At 39.9% G+C, this 25,500-nt stretch overlaps 1 protein-coding gene across 4 annotated transcripts in view; it reads right to left on the bottom strand.

Annotated features, from left to right (window-relative positions):
* Positions 1-1,276: 1,276 nt before the first annotated feature.
* LOC110373799 (PHD finger protein rhinoceros) overlaps positions 1,277-25,500 on the bottom strand; it is a 44,427-nt gene continuing 20,203 nt past the window's right edge. For all 4 annotated transcript variants that reach the window (XM_021331163.3, XM_021331160.3, XM_021331161.3 and 1 more), the window contains exons 5-6: positions 12,579-12,768; positions 1,277-11,758 (exon numbers count right to left, since the gene is read on the bottom strand). In XM_021331163.3, coding sequence (XP_021186838.3) covers positions 4,557-11,758; positions 12,579-12,768 — 7,392 coding nt within the window. In that variant the 3' untranslated portion in view covers positions 1,277-4,556. The remainder of the gene's footprint in view (positions 11,759-12,578; positions 12,769-25,500) is intronic.

Here is a 25,500-nt window from a genome sequence, read left to right as displayed (position 1 = left end):
GCTCCACCCTGATTAATCCGGATTTGCCCGTAGAATTAAAAAGTTTATGAGACAAATACGCCATTGACAGTGTATCATTAAAATTGAGTTCAACCTGTGACGCTCTGACGTAGATTAAAAGTTAAGCCGTTCATGTATAACTATTAGCACACATACAACAGAGACCATTTATAAAAATATGACACTAATATGAGTAAATGAATCTGTATCGCGATTGTTTTGTTTTCATGTTCCTAAGAGACTAACTAAGTATGGAAGAAGTTTGTTACTTTAGTGAATACTTTACACAATAGTGGGATCCGCCTCAGCGGCTCAGTTAGTAATGGATAATGGAAGCTGAGTTCAAAGCGTTTTGACAACACCGAGGTAAACAATTTGGTTTGGAAAAATGTCCTGTGATTATTAATAGATTAATATCGGTCTTAAAATTATTATACTGTCAGCTACGTAAATTATATACATGTTAATGGAGAATTATAGAAGACAATCATTTCATAGGACCCACACTCATAAGAATGTATGAAAAAATCTCAGTATATCAAAATAAATTATTTTTGTTTTTAATATAATTCTGTTACTTCTTGTAGACTTAAGGAAAAAATAATTTCTGACCACGAAATAAGTTGCAACCACGTTATTTACAAATATAAATAATTTAAAAGTATGGTAACTTTGTTTTATATTATGGATAAAATTATTGATTATTTAGACACGAATAACTAAGCATTTTTATATTTGCTTATTATTGATATTTAGAATTTCCGTTTTGGAACGTACGTAAGCTACAATAAAGGTAAGTAATTAATATTTACATTTTGTTAACATTTACTCGCAATATGTAAACGAAACCTCGTCCTCTAGACCGCGAAGGTTTTTCATTTTATTATGAAGTTAGTGCTGGCCTAGTGGGTAAAGGACCAACCTCTCAAGTATGAGGGCGCGGGTTCGATCCCAGGTCAGGCAAGTACCAATGCAACTTTTCTAAGTTGGTATGTACTTTCTAAGTATACCTTAGACACCATTGACTGTGTTTCGGATGGCACGTTAAACTGTAGGTCCCGGCTGTCATTGAACATCCTTGGCAGTCGTTACGGGTAGTCAGAAGCCAGTAAGTCTGACACCAGTCTAACCAAGGGGTATCGGGTTGCCCGGATAACTGGGTTGAGGAGGTCAGATAGGCAGTCGCTTCTTGTAAAGCACTGGTACTCAGCTGAATCCGGTTAGACTGGAAGCCGACCCCAACATGATTGGGAAAAGGCTCGGAGGATGAGGATGATATGAAGTTATGTGATCATTTCATTGCACACAGACTGAATATCTACATTTTCGTAAAATAATCGTTTTATTTATATTTAAACGATATTCGGTAAATCCCGCATTTTAAATTTTTAAGATTGCAGCTTTTTGAAGTTGTGATGAATAATTTAAAACAAACAAATACTGTCGTGAATGTGGCCTGATTTTTTATTTTGCACTCTTCTTTTTCCCTAGCCTATGTTTCTGAGAATAATTACAAGTCGGTCGCATTAAGTTTTCTGATTGCTATTATCATTTGTTTTACGGGCACCATTCAAATTCTACTGTAATTAAATGCAATAACTGATCGTGTTAGTAGATTCTTTAAATATGGGTTATGTCTCTTGACAGTCCAATTCTCATAATTGTATTAAAAATATAAAAGTATAAAAAATCAGAATGCTTCTCACATAGTAAACTCGTGCACACAATTTAGAACTTTAAAACTCCGGAGATGCACTTCATTTTGATGTTTTTCTTTGTATAAATAATAAAGCAAAACTAAGCACAGCCTACAACCTAATTCGGTTTTGTGATAGCACAAACATAATTTACTTCTATTTCCCAAACAAGAAAAAACTTGACTTTCCGCTGCACTTGACATTTGATTGATGTCAAGAACGAAAATTATTTATACATAGTTTCCAATAATTGATTTACGATTACCATGTACATTGAATTCGCAATTACTAATTTCAGACAGGTACTAAGCTAATTTAATATTACGAAAATGTGATTTTTAAACATTTAGTTTTATACTAAGCTCATTGATAGGCCGCGGCCAGTATGCTACCTCCGTGCGACCAATACTAACTTTAGTCCTTGTACTAAGGCACTGTCCAGATCCAATACTATACCTTCTTAGGTATTCAATTTAGAAAAAAAAGTACATTTTCATCCATTAGGCCAAATTAATCATTTTAAGTTGCATCACAATAGTTAAATAAACTGAAAACCAGGTTCAAAAACTTAGCCAAATAAACAATACATAACAAAAACTAAACCGTAAAAATCTTTTCTATCCATATTCAACATATCCTGCACAGGAAACTGAACTTTAAAAATAAATAGCTTCGGTCGATTTTGAATCGCAAATCTGGACATGACCTTAGAACACTATTTAATATTTTATTTACAATGGGAAAGAAAATCAGATACTTATGAATAACGGACACGCACTTAAATCTAACACACCATTACTACGGACAATCAATCTTTGACTATACGATGAGTATTGCCGAATATTGCACAAACAAATTAAACATATTGTGTTCACGTCACTAATAACTTATTACACGTTCAGCATATGCTACGTGATGACTCTGTGGCACCATCAGGCTTGTACGAGCATTCAGCGAGTTTCTATTCCAATATTCTATTGCCATCTGTTAATCTGTTCAAATTTGTCATTTTCAGTCTATGAGAAAGTTATAAAAGCTGATGTTACCAACTGAAATATCCAGCATCACATAGCATACGCTAAACAGTTATTTATAATCAAATAAATATTCCAATCAGTTCATTGAATTTAACTTCAAAATGATACCTTAATTATAATTATTGATAATTGTCAAAATGATATGAATAGGCAATAAGCAATTTATGTTAAAAGGCCGTACGCAATGGACAACCACGCGGTCATGAAACCTCGAATATATTTACATCGTTTTACTTTCTATTAGGAAAACAAAATACCAAGATGGAATGCAGCTCTGTGGTACATTGTGCATTTGCCAAGCATCGCTGTACAACAACGCGTACTCGTCAATGCGCCGTGCACAGCAGAACTAAACCCAATTAACTACGCACTATGCGCTTATAGACTTCTAATTAATTCCATACTTGATTTATCTAAGTTACTTGAATTGTAGTACATCTAATACCGTACACACTAACACAAAATTCTAGTCTGTAACATATAGTATCCTATGTCTAGATGCGTGGTCATTCAATCACGGACAGCCTGCGCTAAATTATTACATTCCACTTTATTAGCTATCTCAATTAAGGTATTTTATAGACAATAATATATCCTACTCCTGTTTATACAGCGTCTAAGTTCGGATGGCAACAGCGCTGTACATGTATCCTTATGTAATGGCACACAGCTCTCAAGTAGTTCATCACAAATTCTGCTTATTTTACAGTCAGGTTATTTTATCTGAAAATCTTACTTGTACTTTATATTAGCTAAGTTTTGTGACAAGCTCTTTGTAAAATGAGCAGAACAGAGATGTGAATGTATGCAGTTGTATATGTCGAGTGTGAATGTTGGTGTGTTCCGTTGGTTGTTGCAGGAAACATGTCAAATATATCAGTATTAATGCCCTTTCGTATGCAGTAACTTTTGTAATCAATCTTTGGTTAAATTCAAACCATGATCTGATTGAATATTATTGTAATTATACGCCACCACGCCGGTGGTGGTTCTTTTTTATCGGTGACTTTTTAATTATTTATGTTATTAGGGTGAGGTCCTGCGTGAGCGGGAGACAAGTAATTCGATAAGAGTAAGTATAGAAGATTGAATGCGTTTGGCTAGTCACAGAAAATGCTAGCTAGCGTGTGTGGCAGTCTGCGAGTTATAGGCTGCGGCCTGAGCGCCGCTCGGGAAAGCTTGGTGTGTACCTACCGGAGCTTGGTGAAGCGTGTGCCACTGTGTTTCGCCTCGAGTGACACAGAACTCTAATATACATATAAATCGACTGTCGTCTTGTATAAATGCTATGCACACGGTAACATAGTATGTGATGAGTTAAGTGATTGTGAAGCGTTCAGAATTAAACATACGTAACTTAGTTTCAAAAATTACACAATTAATTCATGAAAATTAATGAGATTCCATATGAGGCACAAAGTAAAACAGTAACTTTAACAAAAATATATATGCTATACTATAATAAAGATTTACTTGTGCACAGCATAATGCACAATTTATATAACCTTAGAATAACTTTAAGTTAATCATTGAGCTTTCCTTTTATACAAATAAATAATATATGTAATATAATAATAATAAACTACATCATGATAGAGATATTATTGTTTAAAAAATATACAGACAATATCAGTTTTAGTTTAACTATACAGGAGATTTTAACTTGTTCTATTGAAACACAGTTCTAGTCCTTGCCCTTAGTTTTTTTAGCCTTAGATCCCGCACTGTTATTGTTAGGCTGTTTGACTAACTTGTTACGCGACGAGTTAGGTTTGTCCTTGGTAGGGAGCGAGCGCGGAGCGGCGGCGGCGCGCGACTTGTATCACCTCACTTCACAGTGTTTATTGTTATTGACCGGCAGCGCACGCTCCGCGCTCTCGGGCTCCTTCATCACGTAGCCTTCCGAGCTGCGCGCGAGTTTTAACCGGATGGGCGTCACCTTGTCGGTTCGCACCTTGCGCATGGCGGACGACGCCTCGGAGTAGGAGGGCGGGTCGATGGCCAGCGGGTCGGGCGCCGACGGGTCGTACTCGAAGGGGTCGATGGCCGGCTCCGCCACGGCGGGCGGCGCGGCGGGGGCGGCGCTCGTCGACGGCCCTGCCGCCGCGGCCTCGCCCAACTCCTCCTCCTTCGTGCGCTTTATTTTTATAATCAACTTTGTAGCACTGTCACTTTCACTGTTCACCACTTGAAGTTTTTCAGCTTTTTTGTCCTTTTTCTTTTTACGTTTCTCACTCTTTTCGCCCTTGGGTTTGGTCTTAGTTGTTTTCTCGTCTTCCTCAAAGTCCGCCATAACCATTCGACGGTACTTCATGCTTTCGCGTCGCAAGTCTTCCAAGCTTGGTTTGTTCGCAATGATTCGCTTCTTAGGCGGTCGGTAGATGGTGGTGCCTGCGGGCTCGTCGGCAGGCGGAGCCGCGGGCGCCGGCACCTGCTGCACCGTGTTGTTGCCTATCTTTATCTTCAGTTTAGGAGCGACCGGTGACGTCGCATTCGCCCTGTTCGGTTTAGTAGACGTGCGACCGCGGCGCTTGTGCGCCTGTTGTCCCGAAGTGCCAGCTATCGAGGACAATTTCACATCATCTGAGGGATCAACATCGACATTCATGCTCACTTCTAGATGTCGCAACTCTCTGGAGAGGCCGCTGGTAGTTTTGCGTTTAGTTTTCTTTTCTACGGGACTGTCAGTAATTTTGTAGTCCTCTCGAGTGGGTATGCTAGTCATAGAGGCGACGGCTTTAGGGATGGTGATGACGGCGCGGGTGAGCGGCGAGGGCACGGCGGGCGGCGGCACCGCGCCCACCGTGGCGGGGTGCGTGGGGTCGTCCATGTTCATGTCCTGCGTCCAGTACTGGCGCAGCAGCTCCTTCTTGCGCATGCGGCGCAGGTTGGTGGAGCCCGACATGGAGGAGGCGGCGGCGGCGGCCGGCGTCATGGTGCTGGTGCCGGGCTCGTGCGCGGGCGCGGGCGGCGGCGGCGCCACCGGCTGCGACGAGCTCGCCGAGTAGTTCGCGTCCAAGAATGGCCCTTTGATCTTTACCTTCAGTTGGTTTCTCGAATCTGATAGTGATACTTTAGGTAGCTGGGGAACGTATGTCTCTTTCGGGGGCTCTGCAGGCTCCGCTGGCTGCTGCGATGGGGAACCTGTCTGTGGATTACTTGCCATTAGTGCGGTATGAAGTTGTTTCTCAACTTCTTCGTCTATCTCAGTTAAATGCTGTTCGGCGGTGCCGCTAGCAAACGCTAGCAAATGGTAATCGTTTTCTGCGGCGGGCGCAGGGTTCTCGAAAGGTTGATATGTGCGCATATCGACCGGGCCGGGCAAGACGGGCGCCACTTGCGAGAAGCCCGGGCCGCGTTCCGCGCACGCGGGGGACGAGTTCGTGTCCGCGGGTTCAGGCGAGGGAGGTTTGATGTCTTTAGTGTCGGACGGCGGAGCGCGTTTGCTCGGAGGAGGAGTGAGGACGCGAGGAGATTGAGACGCATCTTTGTATGAATGTTCAGACTTCCTATCATCTCGAATATCGATAGATTTTCGCTTGTCGCGAAGAGCTTTTAAGTCGACACCATCATTCGCGATTTCTTCATCAAAGTCATAAACTGTGCCGACAAGCTTGCTTTGTATGGAGTTACCCATGTAGTCGACGGAGAACCCTTGGCCGCGGCTCTTGGACCGTCCGCGACCTCTTTGGCTTCTGTTGCTGCGATTGCTCGGTCGCTTGGTTCCTTTAGGAGCATCACTTTGCTTAGGCGAGATACCGGGGCTCTTGCCCGGTGACTTGCCAGGGAACTTGGTTGTCGGTTTGCTCAGTTTTGGTGGAGATTTAGATTCCTGCGGATGTAAGCTGGTCATAGTTTCATTACTATCGTTTGACATCTTCGTTGGCGCTCTATTACTATTGGTTTCATAGGAATCGACGCTCACGCTTGGGCTGGACACAACATGAATGAATTTATCGCTGCCCGTCACGTCAATTTCATCTCGAGGCGAATCGGGAGGTTTCGGCGTAGGGGGAGCGATCATTGCTGTAGTGAGCGCCATGTTCTGTGATGAAGATGTGAACGCAGCGCTGTAGAAGGTAGACTTGAGCGGGGGCGGGGCTGCCGAGTAGGGCATGGAGCCGTAGAGGCCAGGTCCGGGCGACGGCAGCGGCAGCGGCGGCCCGCCCGCGAACAGAGGCAACGAGCTCAGGAACGGCGAAGCTTCGGGCGGGTACGTCGTGTACTGGTTCAGCGGCATCGACGGTTCCACGGGACGCGAATATGCCGGGATAGGTGGATACGTATCTATTGCAGGCATCACATTACCTGGACGTAGATCACTTGAATTCAAACGGGATTTTCGTGCATTCTTATGAGAGCCCACGGACGCTTCAGAGTTAGTGCTAGATGCAGACGATCTTCGCGTAGTTATCTTACTCTCGCGCCATTTTTCTTGGCTTACGTACTGCGGTGAAGATATCGTGGCACAATCTGAATGTATCATTTCATTGTTGTCATAGTTTTGGTTGTCATGTACTAGTTCTACGTCATTGCTGTGTACAGAATGGTCGACCACGGACAAAGATTGGGAATCGTCACTTTGCTTAGATATTGAAATAGCGTCTCCGACTTCAGATACGGACTGGACATCTGATTGCACAGTTATAGGTTCTTTGACATCATCGGCGTATGTGCTTGAGTGATCGTATTTCCTGTCATTGGCAGACTGACTCTGTGTGTCCAGCTGTGACACAGATACCGGTACGTTCGACCACTTCTCGTTGCTTGTCATGGCGATGGGCTGGAACTCTTTAGCATCCATCGCGGTATCTCCTGAAGGCAAATCTCTATCTATTGAGGACCCTCTTCGCGGTACATGGTTGGTGGTCTGTCGCGATTCTTTTGGAGGCGATCGCTCGACTGGTCTTTCAGTAGGAGTGTGCTTCTTTGGAGGCGAACTATTATTATCTTCAGCCTTAACCAAGTTACAAGCAGCAGTGACATCATTGTCTTTATGATCACCGTCATCAGGCACAAGTATCGGTTCCTCTTGATCTGGGTTCTCGGGCGGCACCTTCTTAGTGCTCAGCCTTATCCGAAGCCTGTCTACTAGGTTAAGAGTTTCCTGCACACCTTGCTTAGAATCCTCTTTGAAGAAGAATTCTGGGTACGTCGCAAAAGGTTTAATGATATCATCATGGTTAAATCCATCGTCAACAGCCATCATTTCAAAGTCGAGGAACTCGTTGTCCTTTGATTGAGGCGAGAATATGGATCTGTTTGGATATGGGTTTACGGCCGATGGTATTTTAGCACTCTTGGAAATTTCTACTCCCTGAACGTGACTAGCATCCTGCGTTATAAACTTCTTTTCTGCAGAACGCTTCCTCATATTCCTGGCCACGTTCTCAACCTCCATGTGTTCAATACTCATTGTTCTCGCGTCCATCGGCGTCTTCGGTGATTTAATCATGGTATTTTCATTGAGGTTAGCTTGTATCTTAGCCATCATTTTAACACTGCTCTTATCGGCGTAATCAGAATCCATGGATTTGTCATCGATGTATTTCTCATTGCCACCCGGCTTTTCTACTTGCGGCGGAATAGCATTTGGACTGGGAGCTTTTGGCAACCAATGCTTGTCATTGTCATGGTAATCTGTGTTAATGTGGATAGGACTCTTCTTGTCAATAATTTCCATTGGCGGTATCTCTATTTCAATCCTTGGTTGCGTTGTCTTCTTTTTAGTGGGCGACACAGCCGGTTTGTCGGACCCAGCGACACTATGTGCCACGCTCATACGCCTATCTTTCTTAGCCGGCTCTCGAGTCTCATTAGAAGTAGAGCGGTCTTTTGGCGCTGTGTCCTTAACACTCATTCGCCTGTTCATCAATGACTTATGTTTGGGCTCAGCACTCTTCTTCGGACTGACCTTCTGTAATGGCGGTACTTCAATTTCAATAGTCTTGTTGACTTTCTCCCTGTCGTCATTAGACTCGCTTCGCCTCTTTAGCTTGTTAGTTTTAGACTTAGCATAATTCTTGGGTGTCTCAACCACTGGCTCCTCTTTAATCTCCTCCTTGAGTTCCACTTTGACCTCTTCCTTCACCGCCGCGTCCTCTTTCCGTTCCGCAGATGGAAGTTCACTGGACTGGCTGCCCTCTTTGGGTGTTTTATTGGGTGTAGCGGTAAGAGCTTCGTCTTTAGATGGTTTTCTAGGTCGGGCATCAGACTTATTAGGCATATTTCCGCCTGAAGTAGTGCTTCTGGTCCGAGCACGTGTGGCAGCGCGCGCATCACTGGGTCGGCTAGGTTCCTCTCCTTCAGGAGTCGGTGATGGTACCCTACACTCGGACCGCCGTTCGGAAGTTTTAAGCTTCTTATCTGGCGGCGCCTTGCGTGGGGAGGCATCAGTGGACTCGCTCTTGCCTTTTCTCCTTCGTCGAGGCCTTTTGGGGTATGGGCTTCCTGAGCGGGATCGGTCGGACACTTTAGAGCTGTCAGAATCACTCGAGGCACTAGTGGAAGACAATGGTTTTGACACCCTGTCGAGAAAGGGCAAGTCCACTGTAGGTCTAGAGCCAGGAGGTGAGAACATTGACGGCTGGCGTGTCGTGGCCGGTTTGATCGCGCGTGCCTTAGCGGTGGGCTTGATCATTGATTTTTCAGGTTCTTCCTCAGAACTGGATGAAGATGAATAGCTGCTGCTGCTTGAGTTTGAAGACGAACTAGAGCTTTCCTTCTGAGCGGGTTTCGAAGTTTTGGCCTCTTCCTTCTCTTTCTTAGGAGATAATTTCGGCTCAGATTTATCTGCATCTTTCTTTTTCTCTGTTTCGTTCTCGGGTACTGGTGCCTTCGTACCCAGTCCACTCTTGATGTGAGCGGCTGCTTTCTTCGCTGCCTGTCTTTGCGGTACATAAGCAATGGGTTCCTTCTCTGTCTCCTTAGATTTCTTTTTGTTAACTTTTGAAGAATGAGCGTCTTTTATTTCTTTGCCTTTACCAGTTGATTTAGCCTTTTCACTTGGTTTTGTCACTGGTTTCGGTTTGGTGTCATCACCGCTTGTTGATTGTTTTATTTCTCGTTGTTCAGGAACTGTTTCATCCTTTTTGACAACAGTGGTCGAGCGCATGTTTTCGGAAGCTTTCTTAGCCGCCTGCCGCTGTGGAACAATGAGATCTGTCGGGTGATCCTTCTGTTTGGAGAATTTGATGTTCTCTTTATTTTTAGCTTCATCATCCGATTCTGTTTTAATCTTTTGCGGTAATGGCATCTTTTTGTCTTTGTTAGAAGGCTTTCTGCCTCTCTTCCTCGGACCAGGCTTGTCCTCTTCCGGACTTGTAGTTGCTTTCTTCTCGGGTTGAGTTGGAATAAATTCTTTCATAGCAGCCTTAGTCCTTGGCAGAGATTGTTGAGAATCATTACCACTTGGTGATTTTTCCACCTTGACTTTGTCCGGTTTTTCTTTTTCAGTTTTAACCTTATCTGACTTGACTTTATCGGCTTTGTCGGACTTGTTGTCCTCGCTGCTGTCTGAGTATATGTCGATAGGGAACTTGCTGTTTCTCATAGTAGGTCTTATCGGCATTAGGTCATCGCTGTCTGTACCGGATTGACCCATCTTCCCAGCCGTCATTTCTTTCTCCATTTGCTGTAGCGTTTTACTGCGAGATCGATCTTTCTTCAATCTGGAATTCAAAGATTCATCGTCACTGCTGCTCTCAATGAGTGGTTTAGACTGTGGTACCTTCTTCTTCTTCCTTTCAGTCTTCTTAGGAGATCTTTTGCCTTTGCCCTTAGGAGATACCTTTTTCTTTGGTGATGTTCCAGCTCTCCTTCCTTCGTCATCTGTACTAGAACCAACTTTGGTTCGGAACCTACTGGACCGCGCCATCTCCGGCGCACTCTCTTCGCTGGACAGTCCACTATACATACTGCCACTACGTCGCGATCCATTTACGTAATGTTTCTTGTACGGATTTGATGACTTCGAACCTTTGACTAACCCGTTGCGATCTTTCTTTTTCTCGTCGCCTGATTCTGGTGGCGCGATGCGGGCTAGCAACTCTTCGAAATCATTCTTATGATCCGGTGCATTGTCGTGAGAGTATAGTTTGTCATATATTGAAGGTCCGTGATTAGCCTCAATGATGGCTGACAACTCCTGCTGGGGGATGTCGCCAGCTGCAGATAGCACAGCCACTTGTTTGTGAAACGTTTGTTCTCTCATACGGAAGAATGAGCGAGAGAGCTTTTCCCTTCTGCTCACCATGTAGCAGAGATTTCGTACCCGCTCCAGGTCCTGCCTCAGCTGCACGAACATCTTGAGCTTGTCGATGTCGGCCTGCTCCTGCCTGTGAGTCAGCACCTCGGTGTCGTCCGACTTGGGTGGCAACAAGGGACGATTGTGCCCTGCTCGCCTCTTTAGCTTCCAATAGTTGTAAATGTAATTAATAGCGTCCTGATCAACGTCAAGGAGATGTGTACTTATATCCTTGACACTTACGTGTTTATCGAATTCCCTCTCAATCTCATGCAAGCGAGCGGCTCGAGCTTGCGTCTTCTCCTCTGACGTCATATCTTTCCTACGCTTTCGTTTTACCTCATCCTCCTCCTCGCCTGAACCCGGACACTTTTCTTTCTTAGAATTAACACTATGCTTTTGGCAATAGGAACGTAATTTAACACCGTCGTCAGCGTTTTCGTCTTCGATGATTGCCCGCATTTCTAGACCGTGTTTGAATGCGCACGTTACGTGGTAAGCAGTTTTACATGTCTTTACCGAACACTGAATGCAAGCGCCCTTGCGATTACGACACAATACACAAACGAGGGACCATCGGGAGGGTGGAATGGAAGATATTTTGGTGATCGGTTCCATAATCTCCGCGCAGCCGATGGAGACCTCGGGGATCCATAGCACACAGCTGACGTGCGCCCACTTATGCCCGGAGGGCGTGCACTTCATGGCGCCGCCGTGGTTGGGGCACAGCACGCAGCTGGGCCGCACGCCGTCGCCGCACGGCCTGCACAGCCATTGACCTGAAAACATTGAGTCACTATTAGATACCTCTTCTTTACTATATTAAACAGGAAAATTACATGAGAAGCTAATAAGTAACTATCGAAATAACATAAAAACTAGAAGAATTAAAATAATAATTAGCAATTTACTACAAGTGAATATTTTCTTTCCATTCAAGAACGCTCGCATTAGAAAAATAGCAGCTCGTCGCATCGATAACTTAAACCTCAGCAAACTGCAACTTTTGTTGAAAACTAATTGATAAAGCTCTGCACATAGCTGTGGTGATGAGTTAGATTCATTATTCATATTTTAGGATACTAAACTGGTTATGGTTGATAAAAGATAAAAAGTAATTTATTCAAAGTAGGCTGAAAATCCGCTCTTTTTGAAGGTCAAATTTACAAAACATGGCCCCAAACGCCCGCCCTTCACCACTTCCAATGTATTTTTGCTGGGAAGAAGTCGTCAAACATACGTCCGCAGCAACACAATTCTGTCTGTATGGTTTGTAGAACCGTATACAAAATATAAAAAAAAAACATATAAAATTATTTATATACATAAATTTGCAATAAAGAAAAAAAAAATATTTTATCATGTTGGCTAGTATACACCTTACCATACATATTACTCAAGCAGCTACAAAAAAAAATGTGTAAAAAAATAAAGAGAGAACAAAAAAATATACAAATAATATTGTTGATTACAGAATGAATGAGCTTTCTGTCATTAATTTGGAAATGGCTATTAGGGCTCACTTTCTTTTCTAATGCGACGATATCAATGTACCTAAATAATGTTCAGTCATTCAAAAAGTACATAAAATCCACTTACCGTCCGGGATAACGGTGATGCCGTAACAGGCCTGATGCACGCAAATATTGCAAGAATCGCAGAACACCATTTCATTGCCATCCTCCGAGTCGGGGGACCGACAAACGTCACAGATGACATTCTCATCGTACTCGATACCGAGGCCCTCCTCAGACTTCACAATTGCCTGGATTTTATCCCAGCTACGAATCTATAAATACAACGTATTTTATGTTTATTTTGTTTTTTATTTTTGATTTGTTTTTGGTCGTAAGAACGTGGGTTACGTTTGAAGTTGTTGGTTTAATTTACGGGTTATATTTTGATTTGAATTATTGAAACGTTTTTTTTTTAATTTATCACTTTTTACTTAAAGTCTTGAAACTGTTTTATTTTAATTAAAAAATCATGGAGTGAAATCGCCTATTTCGACAATAACTTTCAAGAGCTGAGATCACGAGCAACGAACTTCATCCTTCGGCAAGCAAACCCCGAGGCAGCTTAATCTTCACTAAGCAAAAATCGCGACTTCGCCGCAAGTCCACATATGCAGAAAGTACGTGAAATCTTTATTTGCAATGCAAGAGTAGGGAGATCACGTTTAATGAATAAAAGCTAGTCTTGTATTCACCCCATAAAAAATTTAAAACCGGTGACAAAAACCGTCTACACTTGGGAATTGGACAAATGCATCTTTAGTTCTCCGGCCTTATTGTGAAAAATAAACGCTTCATTGATTGAAAATAAAAGCGTAAGCAAGTCACTCTAGTTCAATACTGTCATTACCATCTGATGCTTATTTTTAAATTGCTTGCATCTGAACTTTCATCTAAGTTGCCATTCAACATTATAAAAAAAAAATGTTAGCTTATTACATTTTCTAGAAATAGCACCTTTTCCGTCTATTTGCAATCAAAAGTTATTTCCTAGAAATATTAAAAACTCAAAGCTAATAGAAGTCTATGTTTTCATTGCCAGCTGTGAATGCAGCAAGCATAAAAATCTCTAATAGTATTGGAATTGAGTTACTTGGGCAGGATGAAATTCGTGGAGCTTTCCTGATATTTGTTACGTCACTCGTCATGAATATATGATAGGTAGCCCACGCTATGACTTTGACATTTCGTTCTCATCGATCGACAATCTGATTGACGGAAAATACGTTGCAATTACTGAAAATATTTCAATTTTTCAAATGTTCTTACTGCCATTTGTATCGAGTTTGACACGAACATAAGGCAAGACGTTAAGGGCAACATAATTATCATTGAGTTAGAAAGGCTTTTACTTGTCTAACGTCTAAATTATATATCAAGTGCAACGTCAAGTCAAAGGTCTTATGAAGAAAAGCCCGCTGGGAACTTCAAGGATACTTATAATGAAGGCTACAAACATTCCAGGGGCCAATTTAATTGACCTTTACATGTCGTATATCTTTTTTTTATGAAAGTCTATGTTTCTCGATAAATGCAACATAGGATTTTTCTAGTCAAGATTGAATGAATAGATTACTGTGTCATCTTCGACCACATCGACGCTAAACATCAGGTGAGATAAACGCGTGTCTATCTTCAATAAAAAATGGAAATTATATTGTTAAAGGTCATTTGAAGATAACTTGAATACTTATATAGAGTAGAGTACAAACAGTAAAAAGTAGTTTAACGAATTAGTAGTACAGATTAAGTGATCCTAATGAAGTTTTAAAAAAAAATAAAGCAACCAGACATGTTTAATGTAAGGTCTTTCTATTTTTAACCGAATTCCCAAAAAGGAGGAGGTTCTCAATTCGGCCGGTATTTTTTTTTATCGTAAGATTTACTACGTGCCCCATCCGATTTTTTACGTATATGTGATCACAGATCTGTCCATTTCAAGGAATTCTGTACTTCATATGTGTACACAGAAGGGGTATGCGTTAAACAACAAAGGAAGCAACCAAGTGTATGTATGGCGCATGTGGTTAGACCACGCGGCGGTTGTCGAAGTACTGAACAAGTAACTATGTGGCGATGCAAGCCAACTTAATTAGGTACAAGATCTACTGTTTACTGGATGTGCTCCTTATGTGATCTCAGCATTGCTAATATAAGGGGGTAAGGACACGAAAGATCCATTGGTTGATCATCTCTGCTCTGCAGGGCTCCTAATTTTTTAAATTACTGTCCAAAATTTAAAAAATTTAAAAAATGTCTGTCTTGAGTAAAAACTTCAAATGAACACATAATCTAAGTCCTGGAGAAAAAAGAGGTGGAAGCTCTTATTTCTATGAATAAAAAACTTCTGTTAAAGTAAGTCATCTGTGTCATTTAAGTTGATTTTAAGCTTGCTTATTTTATGCGACGGGTAAAGTTGAGCTTATTCACAATTGCTCTTTATTGTACGAACAACCGAATGAAAGCATTTCACATTGAAATCTTAATCTGTCTTTGCGTATCTTTTTTCTGACAACAAATCATTCCGGTCAGACCAGGACTCGTTTTTTTTTGTATTTAAATAACGTAACGGTAACTGCGACAAACTTTACAAAATAACCAAGGTACGATCCATTGAACAAAACAAAAACATGAATATTGAAAACACTACGATTGAATATCTTCTGAAGTGGAAATACCTCAGAAAACGGTATAGAAAAAATCGCGAGTACGAATTGCAGTACAGGTCATTTGTAGACTTATTATTAAATCAATTCTTCATAATTATACACAAAGCTACGAAAGTGTTATTTACTCTCGCAACAAGTATAGATGCATATTTTTCTCGTCGAGACGAAAATATTAGCTATTGATGCCAGCGATGGCCCGTCAATACTTTCGAAGGCTATTTAAAGTTGGCGTCGTCTCTTTTTACGGAAAGCGTGCATCTCTGAAAATGCTCAGAACAATGCATTTTGTTCTGAGCATTTTACTACACAAACTTAGGTCCAAGTTCACGGACAACTAAAACGACAGTTTTCATAAAACTGGTTTCTACGAATTTTCACGTTCAAGTTTCAAAGTAAACAGTTTTAAAAATAAAAAGCGTGTAAAAAAAAAATGGACGGTTATACTGTTTGTGAACTTGCGCCTTAAAGGTGAAATAGTACCAAAATGATAAGGTCATTATATAAAGGAATAAAGAGTAGGTATTTTGAGAGAAAGCATGTAACATGTCCTTGTTCAAAAAGAAGTCCTAGTACGAGTTAAACAGGTTAAAATCAAAACTGAATAACACAGCTACCGATTCAAAAATACTATTCGCGAACCGAACATTGCGGAATTCTTATGCAGAATCCTTTTCAAAAGTACCGGTACGGAAAGCCCCCTTTCGTCAATTGTTCGTTTACACACGTGGTTTATAATAACAAATATCTGGTTGTTCGGATCACAGGTCACACGAGGGAATCGCGACACAATGGTGACAGACCTTCACCTTGCACCGCGAGCTCAGACCTACGCTGACATTCACGTAGGTACGAGTATGCAGTACGCTCGGGTACACTTGCATACGATCCAACGGTGCTACATTTTAAAGTAGAAATGTAGACTTCTTTGCACTGAGCTCTGGTATCGATAATCAATATGCTTAGCGATATACTTTCAAAGGTAACAGATTGAACCAGCGACAAGCAAATTCCTTGTATTTGACATAACGTTGATTTTGCAACAGTTTGATCGAACCGTGAGACACGATTTTTTTCACCTTTGTTCTGTCTCTTTATTTAAACTACATAAATGGCAAGTTATTAGATAATCAAATCAAACAAAATAACTAAACGATAAAGATTAAATAAAGATAAGCAATTACAACTAACAAGTCCACTTTTCTAGTTAGAATACCGCCGTTATTATTTTTAATGAAGTTCCATGTTTGTAAGAAATATTGCCAAGCTTCGAAGCTTTCTGCCTTGAGCCGTAATTATTTACAAGTATTTAGCTCAACACTGAAATAGTTTACGGAAACACTAACTAAAATTCTGAAAAAATGCATGTCCAAAAAGTATATTGTTTCAAAGACCTTTGTTAACGTCGAAATGGACCATGCATATAGGAAAATTGGTCAACTGTCACTGTATGTTATAAAAATCTACGTTGAAAAGTTATTTTCTTTCTAGCAATTATCAAACCCGGAAAAGCTTCCATACACGATGCCTATCGGAGCGTTGACGCTAAATGACAGACTACTGTTAGTGCATTTATTTGGCGTAGGATTTCGACAGCCGGTAGTTTCAGCGGAGTATAGAATTCATACGCGCTCTCTAAATTCTAAAAAAAAAAACGAAAACTTTTACTGATGGCGATTATAGAGATGTTAAACTATACGTTAATCTTGTATATCACTACGCAGTATAAAACAAAGTCGTTTTCTCTGTCACTATATCCGTATACTTAAAACTATGCAACGGATTTAGATGCGGTTTCTTTAATAGAGATGAAGTGATTGAAGAGGGACTTTTGTATAAGAACATCCATTACACAGTGGAGATATACTGTTATTTTTTAGGTAACTGCACTCGTGTGAAGCCGGGAGGCTAGTTAAACTATAGTTCAAACTTAAACTAGAGTATCTTAAACTCGGCTGCATCAAACATGACATGCACAATAAACATCACTATCACTGTTAAATTACCTGTACTAAGTAAGGAGTGTTAGCGAGAATCCTACAAATTAGAGACCTTTCAAACAAGCCCTTCAGAGCTCATGTCACCGTGGAGTACTTCCTCGAAATCGAGAACTAACTGGAACTGCACGAGAGTAGCAATGCAGTTTACCAGTGAGGATAACTAAATTGACGTTTATTAAGACCTGCATGTATCGACAATCTGCGTAATTTTCATCGACATACCTGTTACTTCAGATAATGGAATTTATATGGCTGACGGGTCCCGGCACAAATCACTTATGTCAGGTGCATTTATCAAGCTCGCCTGTGTTAGTGGAAGCGCGCCTAGTGATGGGTTTGGACCTAATAAATGACAGGGAATATGAAGCTCGGCCTAGTAACCTATAGGCCCGGGATGTCCTTGGATTGTAAGGCAAAACCTACTGACACTGATTCAAAACTCGGCGCGCTATTAATAGACACAGAATTCTGAGAAAATTCGTTGAGAACAATGTCTTTTCAAAAACAATCGATATTTATTATCCCGTTTTCAGAAGTTTACTTTTGTTTATTTATCGTCAGCTTACTGAATAAACTATTTTTTTATCATCCGTAATTTTATTGAATTTTAGAAGGAACAAAGGCTATTGAATATTAAGTAAAGTAATAATAAAGCTTTATATATCTGCACAACACGGCAACTAATTATCCATATGCGAGAAGTATCAGTAGCTAGTTTGTAATATTTAAAATTCTTCGTCCCTTCCCAGAAAAAGCATTTCCTTCTAAACACAAGTAACTGGGCCAAACATCGGTTGGCTCCGCCCCTCGAACGCACCCCCTAATCCTAAGCGTCCCTTTTCGGGCCTACCCCGCGTCAATCTTTTACGGCGACACACCCAGTCCCGAACCCCGCGGAACCAACCAACCAATTCAGTTGTCACCGATTTCAGAATATATGGAAATTTAAATAGAATCACATAAAAGCCAGATAAATCAATATATACCTATTTCTATACCATATCAGTTCCCAATACTAGGTATTGAATGCGTGTGTTCTATTTTTTTTTTAAACGCTTGATACTCGGTTCCCGGAACAATATATTTTCTAACCTATTTGGTATCATTAAATTGAATTGAATTCCATTTTCCGATCTCATAAGAGTCTTTTGTAATTTGCTAAGTAGCATTGTACAAATACAAGTATAATATAAATGATCTAGGTATTAGTTCCGCAACAAAACATAGTATAGTAAGTTCAACTCAGTCGTGCGCGCGGCCCTATGTATGGGTAACCCTTGTACATATACAGTGACTTTGTGTGCGTGACAAGAGGTACAGTCGGGTACAAATACAGTTATTTAGGGGTTGTATACGGCTGTTTAAAGTACAGTTATTACGTAATTTAGTTTATTTATTTATAATGATTCTGTATCGCTACTTGAAAAATCAAATGATGAATTTTCGGATTCGCTACTTTCACCAATGTTAATTATAAATTCTGACTCCATGTCAAAATGTCTATAGTATTCTTCTTTTTTCTTTTGTAAATGTCGACAAGTATTACCCAACATCCCTTCATCAATTTGACTTAAACTTTCATTTATGAGTTTCATTATTTCCGTCTTATTTTGGTCGACATTATGCGAAGCAATATAATTTTTTTAAATTCCCCACACATTTTGTTTCCATTATTATACTAAATTATAGGTCTTTTTACATTCTTAGTCCACACATTTATTTATTGTCCGCGTACCCCGAGCTAGAAAATATGTAAGGAGTATTTAATTCATCTTAGATATTTCACTTCATTTATTTCTTAGATACTGTCAATGTCAATTTGAAAAGCCGTATGAGAAAATAATGATAAACTGTAAAATGTAATAATAAAAAGCTTTGAATGTTGTTTCATTTTTTTGAAACGCTACCTGACTCCTTAAAACATTTTCTCCGTGAAGAACTAGACATTTTTGTAAACGACTGTACCCATAACAAAAAGCGATAAGAACACGTCATGCTCGGACGACGTAACTGTCACACGAATGAAAGTTGTATATTTACAAGCCGACGCACACATAGGGCCGCGCGCAAATCTGAGTTGAACTATCTATACTCGAGAATCTTTCCAACCCTTCACAGAACGATACGGTCGAGTTCTATTCATAAATACGTTGGCATTGTCAAGGATTTAAAATATGTATTGTGAGAACATAAGATGTAGGAACAGCAGCCTTATGTCTTACACATTTTGTATGAAAAATCTGCGATTTCTGAAGCTCACAACTTAGTTCAGTCTCGTGAGTTTAGAAGTACACAATAGTGTACCTGTCATGGTAAGTTTGGTTTGTTCGACATTTTGTTTAAAAAAGAAAGTTAGATCATAAACTGCCCAAAACAGAACAGCCTTTACATGAAATACTAGTGGCCCGCGGTATGTGCTTCGCTACGTACCCATCCACTATTTTGTTACAAAAAATGTGATAAATGAAGAACCGCTCGACCGATTTTGTCTGAACTTCACCAACATACAAACTACTAAATAGCCCGAACAAAGCCTAAACATTTGGTATGGATAGGTGAGGCCGTTCCATTACAACGAAAAGTGGAATTAATTTTCATATATATAGATGTACAATATTCTGAGGTTTAACGGCGTTCATATAGACCTGAAAATGCAAACTAACTAACTCGACCGTGCCTATATTTAAATATTATCGAGCTGTAAGGATCTCTGAGCTAAACACATACACGCGCGCCTTTGTGAATGAAGTTTTCCCAACAACAATGTATAAACCTGTGTCACGCGCTCGGGATAAACATTCTTAAAAATACTCCACAAAGAGACAAAGGTCTTGTATCAGCTTACAGCTACGTAAAAGGATAGAAGCTGCATTGATTTTAATTCTGCAATAGTTTTTTCTTTTTCTTTTATGTCCTCTTCTATCACATTTTAGTTAAAAAAAGAGAATAGTGAAAAAAGTTCTGAGTCCGGTAAACTAACAGGATTTGAGAGCGAAATAGTATTTAAATCTTGAGAAAGGATACCGTCGTTCCAGGTCTAGTTATTTCTATGTGTGGTCTAAATGCAGCCTAAGGTTTTGTAAGTTCACGTTAGAACTTTGTCAAAGGCAAGCAGTGAATATTCAATAGATTTCACAGTAACGTTAGGCAAAGGCAGGCTTGTGATATGTTGTCCGGAACTATTAATACACCAAATATTGAGGACGACAACAGCCATATACTCAGACAAAGGCAAGATGGCTCTTCAAGCAAGCCATGCGTGACGTTGCTTTTGAGTCCATAAGCGAAGCTATCAGGGACATTCGATTTGTCGATGCAATAGGCTAGTATTAATTTACAATATTGCGAAACCACTGCTTTGATGTAACGGTACCGTATTCCTAGAACGTGTGGTACAGACAGCCGAAACTTGTACAATTTACCCTTATATACAACTAGATTAAGCCCGTGGTTTCATCCGCATCCCCAGGGATTTACTTCTCGTACACATATTGAAAAGAGCCTTTATGTTATTTTGTCATGTTGGCTATATTACTGCGAAGTTTCATCAGAACTCAAGACACACTCTCATACACAATAAAACTAACAATCATACAAATACACTTTCATATATCCTATCGTTCCGCATTTAAAATAAGTATTAGTCGGATGCTGCTATCAACTGATCACGAAGTCATTGATGCGGTAAATCCATGTACTGAGAATAGATATGTGAGAACCTAACAATATCAAATCCCAGGTTCAATATGTAACGAGGAAATCGAGATGACTTTATTGCATGCACATTTAAAATAAGTATTAGTCGGATGCTGCTATCAACTGATCACGAAGTCATTGATGCGGTAAATCTATGTACTGAGAATAGATATGTGAGAACCTAACAATATCAAATCCCAGGTTCAATATGTAACGAGGAAATCGAGATGACTTTATTGCATGCAAATATAGAATGAAAGCCGTAACGATCCGTCACCGTACGTGGAAAACGTAGGTACTGGAAAACATATATGAAGGTATTTGTTAAAGCCTTAAGCCCACACAGGAAATCAGTTTTATGTAAAATGTTCACGGAAACGCATCTATCTATAATTCCAATTAAGGAATATTTCATAGCGAATCCGATAAATGCAATGCAAGCTCGTTATTTATATAATTAGATATTTCTCGCTATAATCTGCCGGTTATTCGAGCAAACTATTTGTCAAGCTACTTATTTTATTTAGGGCTGATTTTTCAATCATCAGTTAACTTCTATCTGAGGAATAAATATGGCGGTTTGACATATTTTCCATACAAAAGCTGTCAAAACGTTAAAAATATTCCTCAGATAGAAGTTATCTGGTGATTGAAAAATCAGCCCTTACGGAACTATCGTAGCGTACACTAAATACCTGCATTTAAACACGATTTAAGCTTCATAAAATATATATTAGCGGACTTCGTGGAAAGTTTAACATTATGTAAACACTACATTTGATACTAATATAATATTTAAACTAATATTTCTTGGTAATTTAGTCAAAGGGTTAACTATCAAAGCTAACGCCACACATTTATCATATACCGACATGTACATGGAGTACATGGAGGTTTTGTGTGACCGCAGTTGTTCCTTCCAACTTACTTTGAACTAGTGACCGTGACAGTTAGGCTATGTAGGTCTCCCCCATGCTAACCCAGTCGAGCCCTATCTATTATTCACCAACTTTAAGTTTATGCCTGCATGTGTTTACTGAACTGCAAGAACTTTCAAAGTACAAAGATACCAAGAATGGACAAAAGAAAATGTTTCTTAATGAAATGGAATGTCTGGCTTCGACAAAGCTTAAATCCCATAAAGCTTTGTTTTAAAGTGCGTAATGTAATACCGTCCACGTTGGTTCATATTAATAAACCAAAGTGCACAACGTCACACAGGGATATTATCTTTTTTTTCGAAAGCTCTTTGGTGGTAGGTTACTACCGCTAAACATTAAAAGATGTTAATTAAAACTGAACTTTGTGAAATATGTATGCAGAAATGACATTTATCAAAGGAAGGATCGTTATAAACCCTTAATATTACTATTTGAAAAGCGGTCTCTGGAAAAAGAAAAGTAACGAAGAGCATCCGCAGTAAAAGTTCATCGGGAAGCCTGGAGGCCGCGAAACGTCAGCCAATAATTTTACGTAGGCACCCGATATCGAAATTCTATAAATAACTAGCTGTATCCGCCATGCGTTGCAATGTCGCGGCGGAACCTTCGCGGACGAACCAACAACTTAACAAAGTTTCATCACAAGCGGATGGATGCTTAGGGACTCATAAAGGGAAATATAAACATTGTTGTTATTTTCATATATTAGTAGATTTTAATCATGAACTAGTTCTAGGTTCTAAAATATAAAACCAAGCTGTACATAGTCTAAAGCAACAAGCAATCTGACATTAATGTTAATTTTATATGATAAATGGATGGGATGGGAACAAAGAAGGAACAGGACAGGATGACACCTACTTAAAGGAACCCTCAGAAATAGTTATATTTTACAATCTTACTCCAACTCCGAATGGAAAACAGACGTTGTTATATTTCAATTAGTACGTTAGTTTGAGAATGTGTGCGTTATCAATAGGTGCGTTGGAGATGGTTGATGAAATGCAGGAAGTTTGTGAGTGGTGTCACAATAAACGTATATATTACAGTAAAGCAATTAAGCCCGGCGTTGGCGCGCTGGCTACAGGACGTGTAAGCGCGTTTCACGGGAAGTCGGTCAGGGTGTTCCGAGCCCCGCTATCCAAAAAGGTTTTATGCAACAAGTACACTGTTTTGTTTACAGTCTAATGGATGCCGGGCAGTCAGCCGTTAGACGGACCGTCACACTCAAAACTAGGAGCAATGTAAAATCTGTTATTCTAAAATGTCACTTTAAATTGCTTTTTTAATGACTTGGTTACAATAATAAAATAAACGTTTACATTGTCACTCATTAAATCGTTCTCGGATAATGTAATGTGACAACTCTTCCTTTCATTGTGAATATTTCAGCGAGCATCGGTCTTTTCAATTAATGCACTTTAATTAGATGGATTGTTTCGAAAAGGAAAAGGCTCGGGAGATGATGTTTCGAAAAAAACCGGACAAGAATCGAACTCGGCCACCGAGAGTTCTATACGTATATAATCATTATAAATATAGATAATTATTAATAATTCATAAGAATATTTTTATGGGAAGTATCCAGTGCGTTAAATTGATTCCCTTGAATGGGAAATAAAAATGTATTAATTCAACCTTGGGAACCACTCAATACGAACTTTAAGCATGTTTCAGTTTTTTCTTAATTAACAGCACCTTTTGAAATAAGTTAATCATATAAAATTACTTTCACATTAAAATCTCAGTCTGTTTTCCCTTCGGAGTAAGTACTAAATAAATCTACAATATTACTAAACTAATAAGTATTTAAGTTTCAAGTTTAGGCGCGCGACATCGAAGCACAAACAACGCGACGTAACAGGTAGTTGCATTACGTTAGTAACCTACGTTCCTATTTTAGAGCCAAGCAGAGAATCTAGTGTAAATCTAGGTGTGATTCGTGATATTTATTAATAATTACTTACTGAGAAGACCTGGGATCCCCCCGGCCCGTGGAGCCAAACTCTCTTCATCGCGTATTACTTTCAGTTCGCTCCGAAAAATATTTATGGTAAATCATAATAATAATATCCAATAACAATAATAAAATAAAAAGTAAAAACGAGGTACAAAAAAAAAGCCAGTAGAAAACACATAAATAAAGAAGAGGTCATATCCATTTTGTCAAAATAGAAAAAAACAGAAAAATAATTGAAATGATTGGTTATTAAAATAAAGAAATCACTTCGTACAACTTTCGGGAGTAGATTCAGTTCCGCAAGTGTACGCGCGTCGCCGCGGGGAGGCTGAAAGCGAGAGCGGCGTCGGACGCTCGCCCGAGCTGAATTCAGGTGCGCTAGCTTACTACGAGAGATGCGCGGACCGCCGCGCCGCGCGCCCTATGCCACAGACTGCATACAACTTTATTTGATAAAAGCAGCGCTTTCACACACTTACAGCGAACGATTCAACACTTTTTACACTCTTTTTATTTCGCTTTTAAAATGTATCTTATTGTTATCTACTTGGTCGGAAAAATATTGTGAAACTTTGAAAAGCATTTAAGTTATTGCTGAAAAAAAAAGCGTTTGTCGTCGTATTCAACAATAGATAGATAGATTTTAATCCACATAATCGGTAGTGGTTAGTTTGTTATCAATTTAATATTTGTTTTACTATAATTCATGCTACTTCCAGCAGTTCGAGTTTTAATCGGCTTATGAAAATCGAAGCGAATCAGTTGAACTTAGGGAAATTCGAAATACTATGTTGCGCGGGCGTATTGAATTTGATCCCTTAGTTATAGTTTCGAGTGTATCGAATTGTATTTGGGAGGAAATCATAAGCTTCTCGTAATAATCAGTTCACCGACCTACTAACGACACTACTACGACATTATTTCGATAAGATGTTTGGGCTGCCGTTTTAAAAAGTTCTTGGTCGCGTTCCTTGTCTACTTGTTCATAAGCATCGCTATTGGCTAGCTAATAGACAACGACACAGTTCGACCCGGTTGTGAACACTCGAATTTCAAATTAGCCTTGTGACACTTCAGGCTTACCATAGGGGAGACCTGTCCAAAACCGTATACCCGGGCAAAACCGTATAGCGTATGTATTTCTGTTAACAATCCAAATTTCCCGCTCCACTGCAGCTCAGCGGTGTCAACCAATCACAGCTATTTGTCAACAAACACTTGTCGCGATAGGCATGCGCGTTTTTTAAATATTTTATTTTATTGTTTTTTAGTGGTTTTTATGTAATTTATGTGCAAAAAGAAGTGCCAATCGTCAAATTTACGTGTAGAATAGGTAAGTAACTAATAGTCATGTTAAAAGTGTGTATATTTTTATGTAATTCAGTACATTTGTACCGGTGAAATCAATTACGAATGTACTAGTGAGTAACGTATTTATACATACAATGGTATGGGTCAAAATCGTATGGGGTAAAATCGTACATGTACGATTTTGACCCGGATGTACTTAAGTGTATTAACCTTTTATTTTTCATTACAGATGCCACGATGCCTCGTGATTATAAAAGAACGACTAATAGACAATCGTGGGACACGGAAAACATGAAAGAAGCTGTTCAAGCCGTGTTTGATGAGACTATGGGGTACTTCAAAGCTGCTCAAATATATCAGGTGCCGAAATCCATACGGTATACGGTTTTGTCCATGCCCTGGGGCAAAACAGTAAAACGAAGAAGAATTATTT

The sequence above is a fragment of the Helicoverpa armigera genome, chromosome 1 (genome assembly GCF_030705265.1).
Source record: "Helicoverpa armigera isolate CAAS_96S chromosome 1, ASM3070526v1, whole genome shotgun sequence".
Taxonomy (NCBI): Eukaryota; Metazoa; Arthropoda; class Insecta; order Lepidoptera; family Noctuidae; genus Helicoverpa; species Helicoverpa armigera.
This window is presented reverse-complemented; position numbering and strand designations above follow the sequence as displayed.